Source organism: Photinus pyralis, unplaced genomic scaffold, assembly GCF_008802855.1.
Source record: "Photinus pyralis isolate 1611_PpyrPB1 unplaced genomic scaffold, Ppyr1.3 Ppyr1.4_LG3a, whole genome shotgun sequence".
Lineage (NCBI taxonomy): Eukaryota > Metazoa > Arthropoda > Insecta > Coleoptera > Lampyridae > Photinus > Photinus pyralis.
This window is the reverse complement of record NW_022170509.1, coordinates 2,247,029-2,259,735: the sequence shown is the minus strand read 5'-3', so window position 1 is coordinate 2,259,735 and position 12,707 is coordinate 2,247,029. Positions and strand designations below refer to the sequence as shown.

The window sequence follows — 12,707 nt, the reverse complement described above, 5'->3', positions numbered from 1 at the left end:
CTATTGCCATATAGGAGAGGGGAGGCTCTTAGGCATAAAAATGTGTAGGTCATCTGACACATCTTCAAGGGTATTGGGTACCTGTAACCTGTTACATATATTATCGGGAGTCTAAGATAATGTCATTAAAAGCCTGTCCAGATGGATATACGACGGACGGATATAACTCAAGTTGTGCATATTTCGCTTTGCAATGCTTTATTTTTTTTTTTTCAAAAATGCGATTGGGAAACGGAAGACGAAGGAGAGAGAGATTTTAAACAATAATGGAATAGGTAGGTACGTTCTAGTTGCATATTTTGATGTAAATAGCGACAAATTCGTAGTCAAGAGCGACGCAATTGTTTGTGTTTAAAGAGCAGGTATTTGTGACTAATGATAAGAAGGTCACGCCGACGCTTATCTCTACCTGATCGCTTCACCTATAACAATTTACCGTTCAGTTGTTGGTGAACCTTTAAACAGTATATTGTATATGTAGCCGATTAAATCGGCTAAATGATGATGGTTCTTCCCTTTTAGAGAGGAAACTAGGAAGGCTAAGAGTGAGTTTTTATTTTGGATTAATTAGGATGCATGTAAACTTACTAAACCCTAAAAATCACTTCTACAGCTGAACTGCTAAAGAAAATTCTCAAGAACGAGTATTCCTTATTTAAATATATTTGGTTTTTTGAATCCGCTTTCCGGATCCTTTTAGTATCCTGAACGTAGCATGACTGACGATAGTCACTTTAAACACGTCAGAATCTCATTTTGGTTTCTCATGAGCTAACGTAAAAATCCAAAAAAGATAATTATTGATTTGTTAAGCTTTTTTTTAAATCTTTCCAACATACGTGTGATAGGCGTTAGTCATCAACCGACTATGTGAAAAAAAATTACTGTTAAATAACTGAAGGTCGCCTTGGACCGGGCACCCAGGGTATGCACAAACCCAGGGGAGTTAACCCCCCTTTATCGGTCCTGCAATGGTCCCATTTCAGCTAAAATATGTTTAATTTTGTACGACTTCCGGTGATACCGAAAGCCCGCGTTTCCTCTATTAGCTTTTATTCTTTTTTTAGCGGAATTTTTCAAAAGAAATTCCCTTTATTATGTGATGGTTTTGGCCGTCCGATTTTTTCCTCGTCTAACTCGAGAACGAATTAAAAAACAGCGATGTCAAAACCTTCCCCAATCGATTTTTACAAGTTCAAGGATCAGTGCTATTGATTGTGAGCCGGATTAAAATAAGTCGTGCTTCCGAATGCGAGCTGAGTGTCAAAAATTCCCCTACTGAAAATATTATTGCATGAACAGATTTTCTATTGTACTTATGGAAAAGAATCAAATCTAAACAAATTGGTCATTCTGTTAATCAGTGATACCATTCCTTTGGTTGGATTAAAATATTATTTACAATTCAGGGGTGTGTATATATTTAGAATGGGCCCGTAATTTATTCATGGCGGTGGCACCTTTGTTTGATGTCGGATCTCAATTTAAGCCATACGAAACGTTGGCAGATTAGCTTGGACATTTTCATTCCGCTCGGATGGGACATTTTTTGAATATCAGTGACCGGAAACTGTTGGGAACGTAGGGTTTTCTTTGCTTGTCGCACATAATTTCAATATCGGGAAAGCCAGGTGTAGGTAGCCATTGACAGGGTCTTCAAAAAATCGTTGGAGATCCTCGTCTTGAAGGTGATCTTCCGCGAACTTCAGGTAGCCTACGGTTTGCGGAAGCGTGATAACAGTGTACTCTGGATCCGCGGCCCTTCATGTATTTGGTTTTTTTTAATTCCTCCTGGTGACTCCACCTAATATGTGTCTGAGTAATCGCAGTATCAATAGTCCGTAACCATATAGCGCCCCGAGGAAATTGCAAATCACATTATTTAAAAATTAGACTACCTTCAAAACCTGTAACATTTATAAAGCTTTATATGACTAAGTATGACTGTGCGGAATCTTTAGGTACAAACAAACGCGATATACCAACGTAAGTATTCATATTAATCTAATTAGTTAGCAAAGGTAGTCATTGTATTTAACATTTATCTGCAAAACATTGTGCGAATCATCAAATAAACACTGAATTAATAAACATCCCAATACAATGGATTTATTAAATAAATGGCAGACAAGATATACAAATAAACATATCACAGGAAGGTGGCAAAAATTCCCAGTCTTCGTATTTTTTTAGCATCTTCTCAGCGAGCTAATTAATAATGAAAAAAAATAGTACAATTATTTTAAATAATTGATTACTTTACCTGTGTTATACTAATAGAATATTGCCTCAGTTGGAAGTGGCGGACGTTCACGCAGTGGCTGGCGACGTTCAAATAGGGCAGTAACGGAAAACCACCATCTCCTTAGGATCTTTGTGAAATTGAAGCACATGCAGCAACACATACAATTGAGTAATACAACTACAGCCAGTATGGCAATTAATATGTATCCCAAAGTATGGAAGAGCAAGTTACTCGCTCGGGATGGCACCATGGTGGTGTTTAATGAAGCACTATCGGACACGATTGTAACCATTGTCAAATTTTGCATTAATGTCACACTGACGGATTGAAAAAGTCAGTCAAATAATTACCACTTTGACCACTATTCGGATAAAATACCGACTTCTTTCGCGCTTTCAATGCTAGTGATAGGAATGTTGCAATCTTTAGTCCCTTCCTTTCGCGAACTGATATTATACTTTGTTTATATCAATACCATCCAGTTCCAAGTGGTGAGCGAATCACCTTTTTGCATAGTTTCCAATTGGGCCGGAGCGAACCGGTCCAAATGAGTGTTTGGAAATCGTCGACCCTGTAGACGTTTTCAAATGGCAATAAAAAAATCTCCTGTGCTGTTGTTTGACGGCGGTGGTGGGACATCAGTGAATAAAGGTATTGGAACCTAATTCCCTTAGCCAACCCGATGTATGACACCTCCCAAATGTGAGTCTGGACTCTATTACAGGCCCTGGTTTATAAATGGGCTAACACGGCTATTGCTCAGTGCGCCGCTTTCGGGGGGCGGCAAGATATGTGCTAAATTATATGTTTTTTCATTATTTGCAATTTAAATCTGTACTTGTGGATAATTTTTGCCAAACTTTAGCCCAGGGGGCTAAAAATATAGCCTGGTAGACTAAGGGCATAGTCACATAACGGTGGCTGTTCAAAGACCACCGACTGGGTGAGTTTTTGGAGGGCTGGTGGAACCAGACTGACTATCGGAAGTAGGGCGGGAGCTAAATATGCGCCTCTAATTAGACGTCCCCTTTGTGAGCTCTATGCATGGAGATGAGATCTAAAATTAAGTTCTAAGCAAATTAGGGGTCGTTGCAGGTAAAGAAAGTTCAATAAAAAATCAAAAGATAAAAGCGCATTTCTGGCGCGTCGCAGGAGAGGAGGAAGAGAACCGAGATGGGTCTACTACGAACAGTCTCCTCCAAACACACCACATTACGTAGCGCCATCTCCACGCAGAAGAAGGCGTCATAGGGTAGACAGACAGTCACCCACTCCACCGTAGAGTATAAGAGTCTGTCGGATCAAGTGTAATTCTACTCTAACCAATTTCTAAAGAAGCAGGGTCGTTCACAACCCCAAAGAGTAGCAGGCCGGCTCACCCTAACGATAAAGATTATTGACCAGCACGCACTGTAGCTTACAAAACTGTATAGTGACTGGGTTATTCCCAATCTCATCATTCGATTGATGAAATCCGGAGTTCTAATAGACAGTGATGTTACTTTTGAATAAGTACATTGAAAACGTGCCTTTAAAAAACAACCGAATTAGACTAACCAGTTTTCCTTTAAGAGCACATTGGGAAAAAATATTGCAAGTATTGATCGGTTATAAAAAAACTGGGCTTTCGCTGAGGGATTCCGGAATTCTTGACTGTTTATTTTTAGACACAAGACAAGTCAAAATCTCAAGAAGCTTTGTTTCATTGTTCAGAGGCAATTCTTTAAATTTTGATCTTCCTCATTGAAACGTTCAGGTGTGCCTTTGTATGGACTCTTTCCCTGGACTCTATTCTCAAAAATGGAACGATTTCGATAGATGATAAATTCTTTACGTTGAGATTCTTCATAAGAGCATCACATATGATGATATGGGTAAAAACATTTTTTTCTCTCTTCCGCCTTCACTCCACGGTTTCTAATCTGTTATCGTCCGGTAAGTTTTTTGGTTCCTGAAATGATACCTCTCTTACAAAATGGATGATAAATGTGAATTCCAATCTGCCGGGCAAGGTTACCAAGCAAATGGTTACAACCGTGATCTTGGTGGGAAGTTAGGGGATGGGAATTGTATAAAGAAGAGAATCATTTTTACCCCCCACACTCCACTCGTAATAGTTTATTTCATACCACTTGAGTACCTACCTGTTGCATAGATAGATATCGGGAGTCCAGTAAAAGCCTGTCCAGATGGATAGATGACTGACAGATAAAAAAGTTATGCATACTTCGCTTTGCAGTGCCTTATTGCCGTAAATGTTTTTTTGCAAAAGTGCAATTGGGAAATGGAAGACGTAAAACAATAATGGCTAGCAGCATTTTTTTATGTAAATAGCGTCAAAACGCGTAGTTAAGAGTGACGCAATTGTTTGTATTTAAAGAGATTTCAATTTTCAATTAAAGTAGGTATTTGTGACTAATGATAAGAAGGTCACGCCGACGCTGATCTCTACCTGTTATCGCTTCACATGTACAATTTAGCGTCCAGTTGTTGGCGAACGTTTAAACAGTGCGGTGTATGTAGCCGGTTAAATGGATTGAATGATGATGGTTCTTCCCTTTTAGAGAGGGCACTAGGAAGGCTAAGAGTGAGTTTTTATTTTGGATCAATTAGGATGCATGTAAACTTACTAAACCCTAAAAACAGGGGCGGACTGGCACGGGGGGGCGGGTGGCGATTGCCACCTGGCTTGTAGATCTTAATGGCCCGTTGGAAATTTATAAGTATGTGCTGTATTTAGTTTCTTGCACTATTAATAAATTATTAGCACGTTTCTCTAATTGGGGTTGATGTTAGGTTGTTAAAAAATTCTGTTTTAATTGAAGTGTTTTACAATGAATTTATCATTTTTTGTCGTAGCATGAACGTGCTGAAATACAATGATAGGCGACGCACCTCGTGTGGATTGTATATTTTGTTACTTTTAATTATCAGCTGCAATTTAAAAAAAACTGTAAGTATGGTAATTGATTTTCGAGAAAGGAGTACTTTAAAATGTTTTTGTGGTGCACCTCAGAGCTATCCCCCCCCCCCCTTCCCCGGCACCATCATTACTACACTAATACTTTAATGGCTTAATGGCCCGTAAGTATACCCAGTCCGCCCCTATGTATAACCTTCCTTTTTTACCAAAATTCGACTAGGTACACCAAAATTTCTCGGGAAAACACTTTTTCTTATTAATTTTGGTGCGTAGAATCCAAAACAATTCGTACTTTTTCGATCAGACTTCTCAATCAAAAGATATAGACTAGAAACCAATTTCGAAAGAAAATTCAAAGGGCTGTAACTTTTGAACTAGTAGCCCAATCTTGGAACTGTTTGAAATTATGGATTCTACAGGTCACATTCTATAAGAAATTTTTTTTTCCGGGTCGATCTGAGACAATTTTTTTTGCGGGCCTCAAAAAAAGGCAGTGTATAACCTTCCTTTTTTACCAAAAATCTACTGCACCAAAATTTCTCGGGAAAACACTTTTTCTTATTAATTTTGGTGCGTAGAATCCAAAACAATTCGTACATTTTCGATCAGACTTCTCAATCAAAAGTTATAGACTAGAAACCAATTTCGAAAGAAAATTCAAAGGGCTGTAACTTTTGAACTAGTAGCCCAATCTGGGAACTGTTTGAAATTATGGATTCTACAGGCCACATTCTATAAGAAAATTTTTTTTCCGGGTCGATCTGAGACAATTTTTTTTTCGGGACTCAAAAAAAGGCAGTGTATAACCTTCCTTTTTTACCAAAAATCGACTACACCAAAATTTCTCGGGAAAACACTTTTTCTTATTAATTTGGGTACGTAGAATCCAAATCAATTCGTACCTTTTCGATCAGACTTCTTAATCAAAAGTTATAGACTTAGAAACCAACTTCGAAAAAAAATTCAAAGGGCTGTAACTTTTGAACTAGTAGCCCAATCTTGGAACTGTTTTAAATTATGGATTCTACAGGCCACATTCTATAAGAAATTTTTTTTCCGGGTCGATCTGAGACAATGTTTTTTTCGGGGCTCAAAAGAAGGCAGTGTATAACCAGGGGCGCACTGGCCAGGGGGGGCGGGTGGCGATTGCCACCTGCCCTGTAGATCATAATGGCCCGTTGGAAATTTATAAGTATGTGCTGTATTTAGTTTCTTGCACTATTAATAAATTATTAACACCTTTCTCTAATTGGGGTTGATGTTAGGTTGTTAAAAAATTCTGTTTTAATTGAAGTGTTTTACAATGAATTTATCATTTTTTATCGTAGCATGAAAGTGCTGAAATACAATGATAGGCGACGCACCTCGTGTGGATTGTATATTTTGTTACTTTTAATTATCAGCTGCAATTAAAAAAAAACTGTATGGTAATTTATTTTCGAGAAAGGAGTACTTTAAAATGTTTTTGTGGTGCACCTCAGAGCTACCCCCCCCCCCCCGCCTCCTCATTCACTACACTAATACTTAACCCAGATAGCACAAGGACATACAGTGGACGTCCAAGAGACGTCTGTATTGATCACTTTTCCGTCCATAGCCTGTCCACAATTGGTCCAGTTATGAGATTTTTTTGGTCCAAAATTAGTCTTTTTGTCAACAAATTGGACGTCCACATTACATACATTTTGTACGTACATAATACATTATATTAGGTCATACCATGTACATACTTTCAGTATGTACAATGTATATTCAGTATGGACCGAAGCTGGAGGTCATGTTTGATTGCTGCTGCCGACTGATCTATGGTCAGTATACTAAAGCGGTTGCCTCAGTGAAAGCAGTTTGTAAATGCCTGGCGTAATTCCAAATGTAAAAAAATGAATCGCATAGTTATTAGCTGATTTGTGTGTTGTATGTCAAATTGATTAGCTAATATGATATGGGTTTAATTTTTTTTACATTCAGAGCTACGTCACATTTCTATAAACTTCTGCGAATGAGGCAACCGTTTTAGTAAACAGACCGTGTGCTGTCTGGCGTTTTCCCTCAAAACTGAAGAGTCGAATGCTGAAGCATTATGCTTCCCATTGTTTGTTGAATATAGAAATTATTGTTTTTAGTTAACTTGATATGGAACAAGAAATTAAGAAATTTTATTTTAACTGTTACATACAAATTCAAAATAAATCTTATATAGATGTAGTGTTGGGTGAAAACTAAAAACAATATATTTTAAATATGAATTAATTTATTTTAAAAGTTAGGTCGAAAGAAGATAAAAGTAGACTTATTCTTTTTCATTTTTTGCCCTCTCTGCAGCTCTTTTAAGCCATTTCGAGATCTCCACCTCTACATCCTTGACAGTAGCTTGTTTATGAAGATGCATAGCAGATTCTACAAGAAATGTTATATAGTATAATTAGGTATTTATACCTTATGCAGCACAAAATGTACCTATCAACAAATGATTCATCTTAAGAATTTTAAAAGATTCTTTCTGTCGCTTTCCCAAGTAGCTGAACTTGATGCGAAGCTATTTGTAATTAATGTTCTCCCAGCTCTATAAATAAAGTCATACAAATGCTTCCCTCCTAATTGAGATACTTCATGAACCTACAATTAATAATGCAATGTATATAAATTTGCAGCAATTCAAGAACTACTCACTGCTTTTTAAAATGCTTTCTCATTTTCAATGAAGTAAGCTTCAAATTCTTTTAGCTTCTCGACACCATCAATGGGTAGGTTAAATTTAAGGGAAATGGATTCCGCATCTCCTGTTTCTACGTCAACCTGATGGTTTCTCAATAATACAGTCTCCATTTTAATTAAACTTTCCTTTATGTCCGTTACTACCAGCTGTAATAACTCTTGCTTTCTTGTGAGCCTTAACAATAGGTCTGCAATAGTAATCATAAACCAGTGGAGTACAAAAGAAAAAACTTATTTTAGCACTTACTATAAACATCTTTAACTCCAATTTCTTTTTGATTTGGTGTTTCTAGTGTATGGACAACGGTTTTGTCACAATTTTTGTCAAGCATAGGCTGTTGTACTTCGATATAAGTAGGTTGTTGATCATTGCGCACTTGAAAAGTGTTTGCATTTATTTTTTTAAATTATAGGATATATTATAGGAATACCTTTTTGAGTTTTTCTACAAATTGGAGATGGAGCCATAAATTTTGAGGAAGATCCGTTAGGATTTATATCTTGATACGAATCAGAATCAATTGCACCTTGAAGTGAAGACGAATCTTCTACATTGTTAATCAATTTCTCTGTAAAAGCAAATTGCAGTTAAAAATCCTGATAACAATAAAAAAGATTTCAAATTTTTATTGATTATAGTTTTATTACACAAATATATATACCTTGCAATCATAACATGAACATTACTTACGGATGAATGCTGGCTCAGGTGGTGGATCTGGGAGTGATACAGCTTCATAATCATCTAAAAAAGAATTTTCGTTTATTAGTAATACAAAATTATAACACAATATACCATAAATATTGTTACGAAAAGGTATAATGGTAAATTCTTGCCATGTTTCACTAGGCATTTCACTTTTCTCAATGGCCTCTATTAACTTTTTGCTGTTTGGTGGGTATGGAGGCCATTTACATTTATTACCCACTAACCATCTAGATGGTACTGCCTCAACCGCATCATTGTCCTCGGGAAATTTTATTACGGACCATGTTACTTTTGCAGACATGATCTCTATGATGAATTACTGTAAATAAATGCCAAAACAAGTATTTTTCCACAAATAACAAAGTGTACTTATAAGCGACAAAAACAAAAACAATGCTCACAGCTAATAAAACAATAACTAAAAAAAAATTTTTCAACAAAAGATTCAAACTTATAAAAAACTAATGTAAAAATGGAAACACAGCAATTTTATCATTTACAATAACCTTAACAAGTTTATTCGAAATGTTCTTAATATTCCATATATTAAGGGATCCTTCCCCACTTACAAAATATATTCCCAAGGATGAAGATTTGCAAGGTTTTAGATACACATCACTTCTTTCCATGTACTTGAACCCGATAATAAATAACTCGTCATCCTTTGAAACAAAGTTTTTAATACATATAACGTTACCATCATTCAGACAGCAACAATTATCACCCATTGAAAGCTTCAAGGTGTAATTTTGAAATTGAATTTGCTTATATTGTGTCAATACGCCGTTACCAATTAAAGGTCCATTATTGTGTTCCATACTGGGTATAGGATAGCCACAGCAGAAAGAATTTTCTACAATTACACAAGAGTCTTGCTCAAACTTTCTTTTAATAATTTGGGATAAGGGTTTGTCACCTTTTCTAATAATCCTTTTGAATGACTGGAGATAATTTTCTAAGGGAAAACTGCAAAAGTTTTGCAAAACTCCAAATTGTTTGCTATCTGCAAAAATGTGAAGTAAATTATGTATATTGTGTGATACATTTTGTTCGCCATAGATAAGTATAAATGTTTTTACAAAATATTTAAGTAATGAATCACTATAATCTCCGAAGTGCGATAACAGCTTTGTGTTGGATAAAATTAAAGTAGCTATATGCAGGCTTAAAAAATTTGTGTACATATCTAGCGATAATATTGAACGCAGAATAACTGGGCCTGTATATAATAAAAACTGCCGATATTCTGTTGCTTTAAATCGATTTACTTCAGATAAAGATCGCGGTTTACGAGCAAATTCACAAGGTGAAAATGGTCTTTGTTTAATTAATGCTTGTGATATATTTTGAACTTTTATGTGCTGCAATTTTGTCGGTGGTTTTCCAGTAACCCACATTAACAAAAGCTTTCTCATCACACCTAAACAAATGAGGTGCATATAATCCAATGGAAAAGCAGCTATCATATTAAGACCAGGAATAGATTCTAGTATTGTAGTTCCAGTGTGATGATCTTCATCTACCTTGTTTCGGAATTCTTGGTTTGTTCGATGTTTAAGGTTTGCTATTTGGGGAAAACACACACGATTTTCTACAAAATTACCTACTGTGTAACATTTTGTACAGGAACTGTAACCAGCGTGACCTTTCGTCTTTTTTATAAACGCCTTTGCTGGAGCGTCACAAACAAATGCTGCTATTTCAAATGGAAATATTTTACCATTAAAAGTAAAGCCGTTGTTTGTTAAGAAAATTGCTTCTTGAACAAAATCATTTAAAAATATATTTGGTTCTTTAGGTTTGTCAAAACCTTGATAAACACCAATTAATTCGACATTGTTAACATTACCTTGTAAATTACACAAAATTAGCCAGAGCTGATTGCTGCTACTTTTTTCAATAGGCAGACCATCGATATTAACACATATCTTAATTCCACTGGCAGGTGTTAAATGGGCTAAATTATTCTTAGCCAACAATTTTGTAACTGCTTTAATAATTCCAATGTGGAAGTACTGACCTGGTTCAATTGTTTTGATATGCAACTGTCGAGGTGTGTCAAGTAATGTTCGTGCATTGCTTGGGAGTGTAGCATCAAAAAACATTTTTAGCAATAGAAGTAATGCATTTAATGCGACATGAGGTATATTAAATTTAATGGCCCAGCAAGCTAAATGAGACTGAAAATTTTCACTGGCATGATCATTAGTAGTGGTAGGGAAATTAAACGTGGATGACTCTGGAGACGAATCACGAACGTTATTATTAGATTCAGTATCGGAACTAAATAACGAAAATTCATCACTATGCACTTCCACGTCAATACTGTCATCAACTACAGAATGTAAGGGTTCTACATTGCTAATATCATCAATAATAGCTAACGAATTGGGTACATCAAGATCGGAATTGGGTATATTATCAGCCACTTGCGGGACATCATAAGAAATCATTTCGTCGGCCAGATCGGTTCGTGTTCTCGCAATTCGATACTGGCTCCGAGATGCACAAACAGAATTTCTCTTTCTTTTAGAAGCCATTATAAAAAGAAATCGTACTTATGCACTTACCGCCAACAAATTTGAGGTTACGTACAAAATACACCGCAAAAATACTTCATACAGCGCCTGCAACAAATTATTTAAATTAATTCCTCATTTTAACTACTTGCAATTATTATTTATTTACCTGTACAAGTGTTGTAATCCTGAAAATTACCGCCAACAAATTTGAGGTTACGTACAAAATAAACCGCGAAAATACTTCATACAACGCCTACAACAAATTATTTAAATTCATTCCTCATTTTAACTACTTGCAATTATTATTTGTTTACCTGTAAAAGTGTAATCCATAAAATAACTACACTACAACAAAACAAAGCATTAAACAAATGGAACCTGTAAAACACGTAACGGGACGAGTGTCGAGTTCTACCAACTACGAAAAAATTAGCCGCCGCTACCAACAGTGTAAACTGTAAACGCGAATAGTAACACAAACCGAAGATATGGCGTATACTGAACGAACGGTGTTGTACCAACATAGGACGTCTTAACACGTACGTACGATGGATGTACAAATTTGGTAATAAGTCTTACGCAACAACAATAACTCATAAATGGACGTACACGGTACATACGTGTACCTTACGTACATGGAACGTGTGCTGTTGTACGTATGATGGAAGTACATATTTAGTCCAAGGACGTATGTACTAATAACAGCTTAATAACGGACGTACATAAAACGAACTGTGCTATCTGGGTAAATGGCCCGTAACCTATGCAATTCCACCTGGCCCGCAGTTACCCAGTCCGCCCCTGCCTAAAACTTCTACATCAGCTAAACTGCTAAAGAAAATGCTCAAGAACGAGTAGGTATTCCTTATTTAAATAGATTTGGTTTTTTGAATCCGCTTTCCGGTTCCTTAGATCGTAGCATGACTGACGATAGTCACTTTAAACACGATAGAATCTGATTTTGATTTCTCTTGAGCTAATATGTAAAAATTATTGATTTTTTAGGCATTTTCAAAATCTTTCTAACATGTGTGTGATAGGCGTTAGTCATCAACCCACTATTTGGGAAAATTGCTGTTAAATTATAATTGAAGGTCAATTTGAAGGTCGCTTTAGACCCGATCTCCAGGGTACGCGCAGGCCCAGGGTAGTTAACCCACCTTTATCGGTCCTGCAATGAGCCGTTTCAACTAAAATATATTTAATTTTGTTCGAGTTCCGATTATACCGACAGTTGGCCCTCGCTTTCTATTTGCTTTTATTCTTATTTTAGGTCAACTTTGGTTGGATTAAAATATGAGTTAGTTTCAGTTCAGGGTGTGTGTATATTTTGAATGTGCCAGTAATTCATTATGTGGTAAAGATAAAATGTTTAGATACGGATCAAATTTAGCATGGACACGTGATCACGAAATAGGCATCGCATTTTTGATATTTCTTTTTATGAATTTACATCCAAGAACTGAAATTTGATCGTCCTTGTTTTTCTTAATATATTCAATCAAACCATGGAGCATTAGATTTTTGAATTTCAGGTTTTGAGAGAAGAAGCCAAACTTACGTAAGGCAAGAAATATAAGAAAATTGAGACTA

General features: G+C 36.1%; 2 protein-coding genes across 5 annotated transcripts in view; one reads left to right on the top strand and one right to left on the bottom strand.

Annotated features, from left to right (window-relative positions):
* The first annotated feature begins 4,731 nt into the window (after positions 1–4,731).
* The window catches only part of LOC116165861 (inosine-5'-monophosphate dehydrogenase), a 33,566-nt gene continuing 25,590 nt past the window's right edge, over positions 4,732–12,707 (top strand). The window contains exon 1 of the mRNA XM_031480581.1: positions 4,732–4,832. The gene's annotated coding sequence lies outside the window, so the exon portion shown is untranslated. The remainder of the gene's footprint in view (positions 4,833–12,707) is intronic.
* On the bottom strand, positions 7,677–11,736 carry LOC116165860. 4 transcript variants are annotated; one of them, XM_031480578.1, is made up of 9 exons: positions 11,429–11,679; positions 11,281–11,367; positions 11,163–11,219; positions 8,680–8,911; positions 8,575–8,628; positions 8,315–8,452; positions 8,131–8,259; positions 7,839–8,071; positions 7,677–7,784 (listed from the first exon to the last, which is right to left on the bottom strand). In XM_031480578.1, exons 4-8 carry the CDS (start codon positions 8,891–8,893, stop codon positions 7,845–7,847), a joined length of 762 nt encoding a protein of 253 aa, XP_031336438.1. In that variant the 5' UTR covers positions 8,894–8,911; positions 11,163–11,219; positions 11,281–11,367; positions 11,429–11,679; the 3' UTR covers positions 7,677–7,784; positions 7,839–7,844. The 4 variants fall into 4 exon arrangements, 3 of the variants coding, with proteins under 3 accessions (XP_031336438.1, XP_031336439.1, XP_031336437.1); XM_031480579.1 differs by lacking the exon at positions 11,163–11,219 and having other exon boundaries at positions 11,311–11,367; XM_031480577.1 differs by having other exon boundaries at positions 8,680–11,219; positions 11,429–11,678.

Coding starts and splice junctions, on each gene's coding strand:
- LOC116165860 (XM_031480578.1), bottom strand. CDS start 8,893: ATGTCTGCAAAAGTAACATGGTCCGTAATAAAATTTCCCGAGGACAAT. Junction 8,629..8,679: donor TTTTCGTAACAATATTTATG/GTATATTGTGTT, acceptor ATTCTTTTTTAG/ATGATTATGAAGCTGTATCA. Junction 8,453..8,574: donor ACCTGAGCCAGCATTCATCC/GTAAGTAATGTT, acceptor TTGCTTTTACAG/AGAAATTGATTAACAATGTA.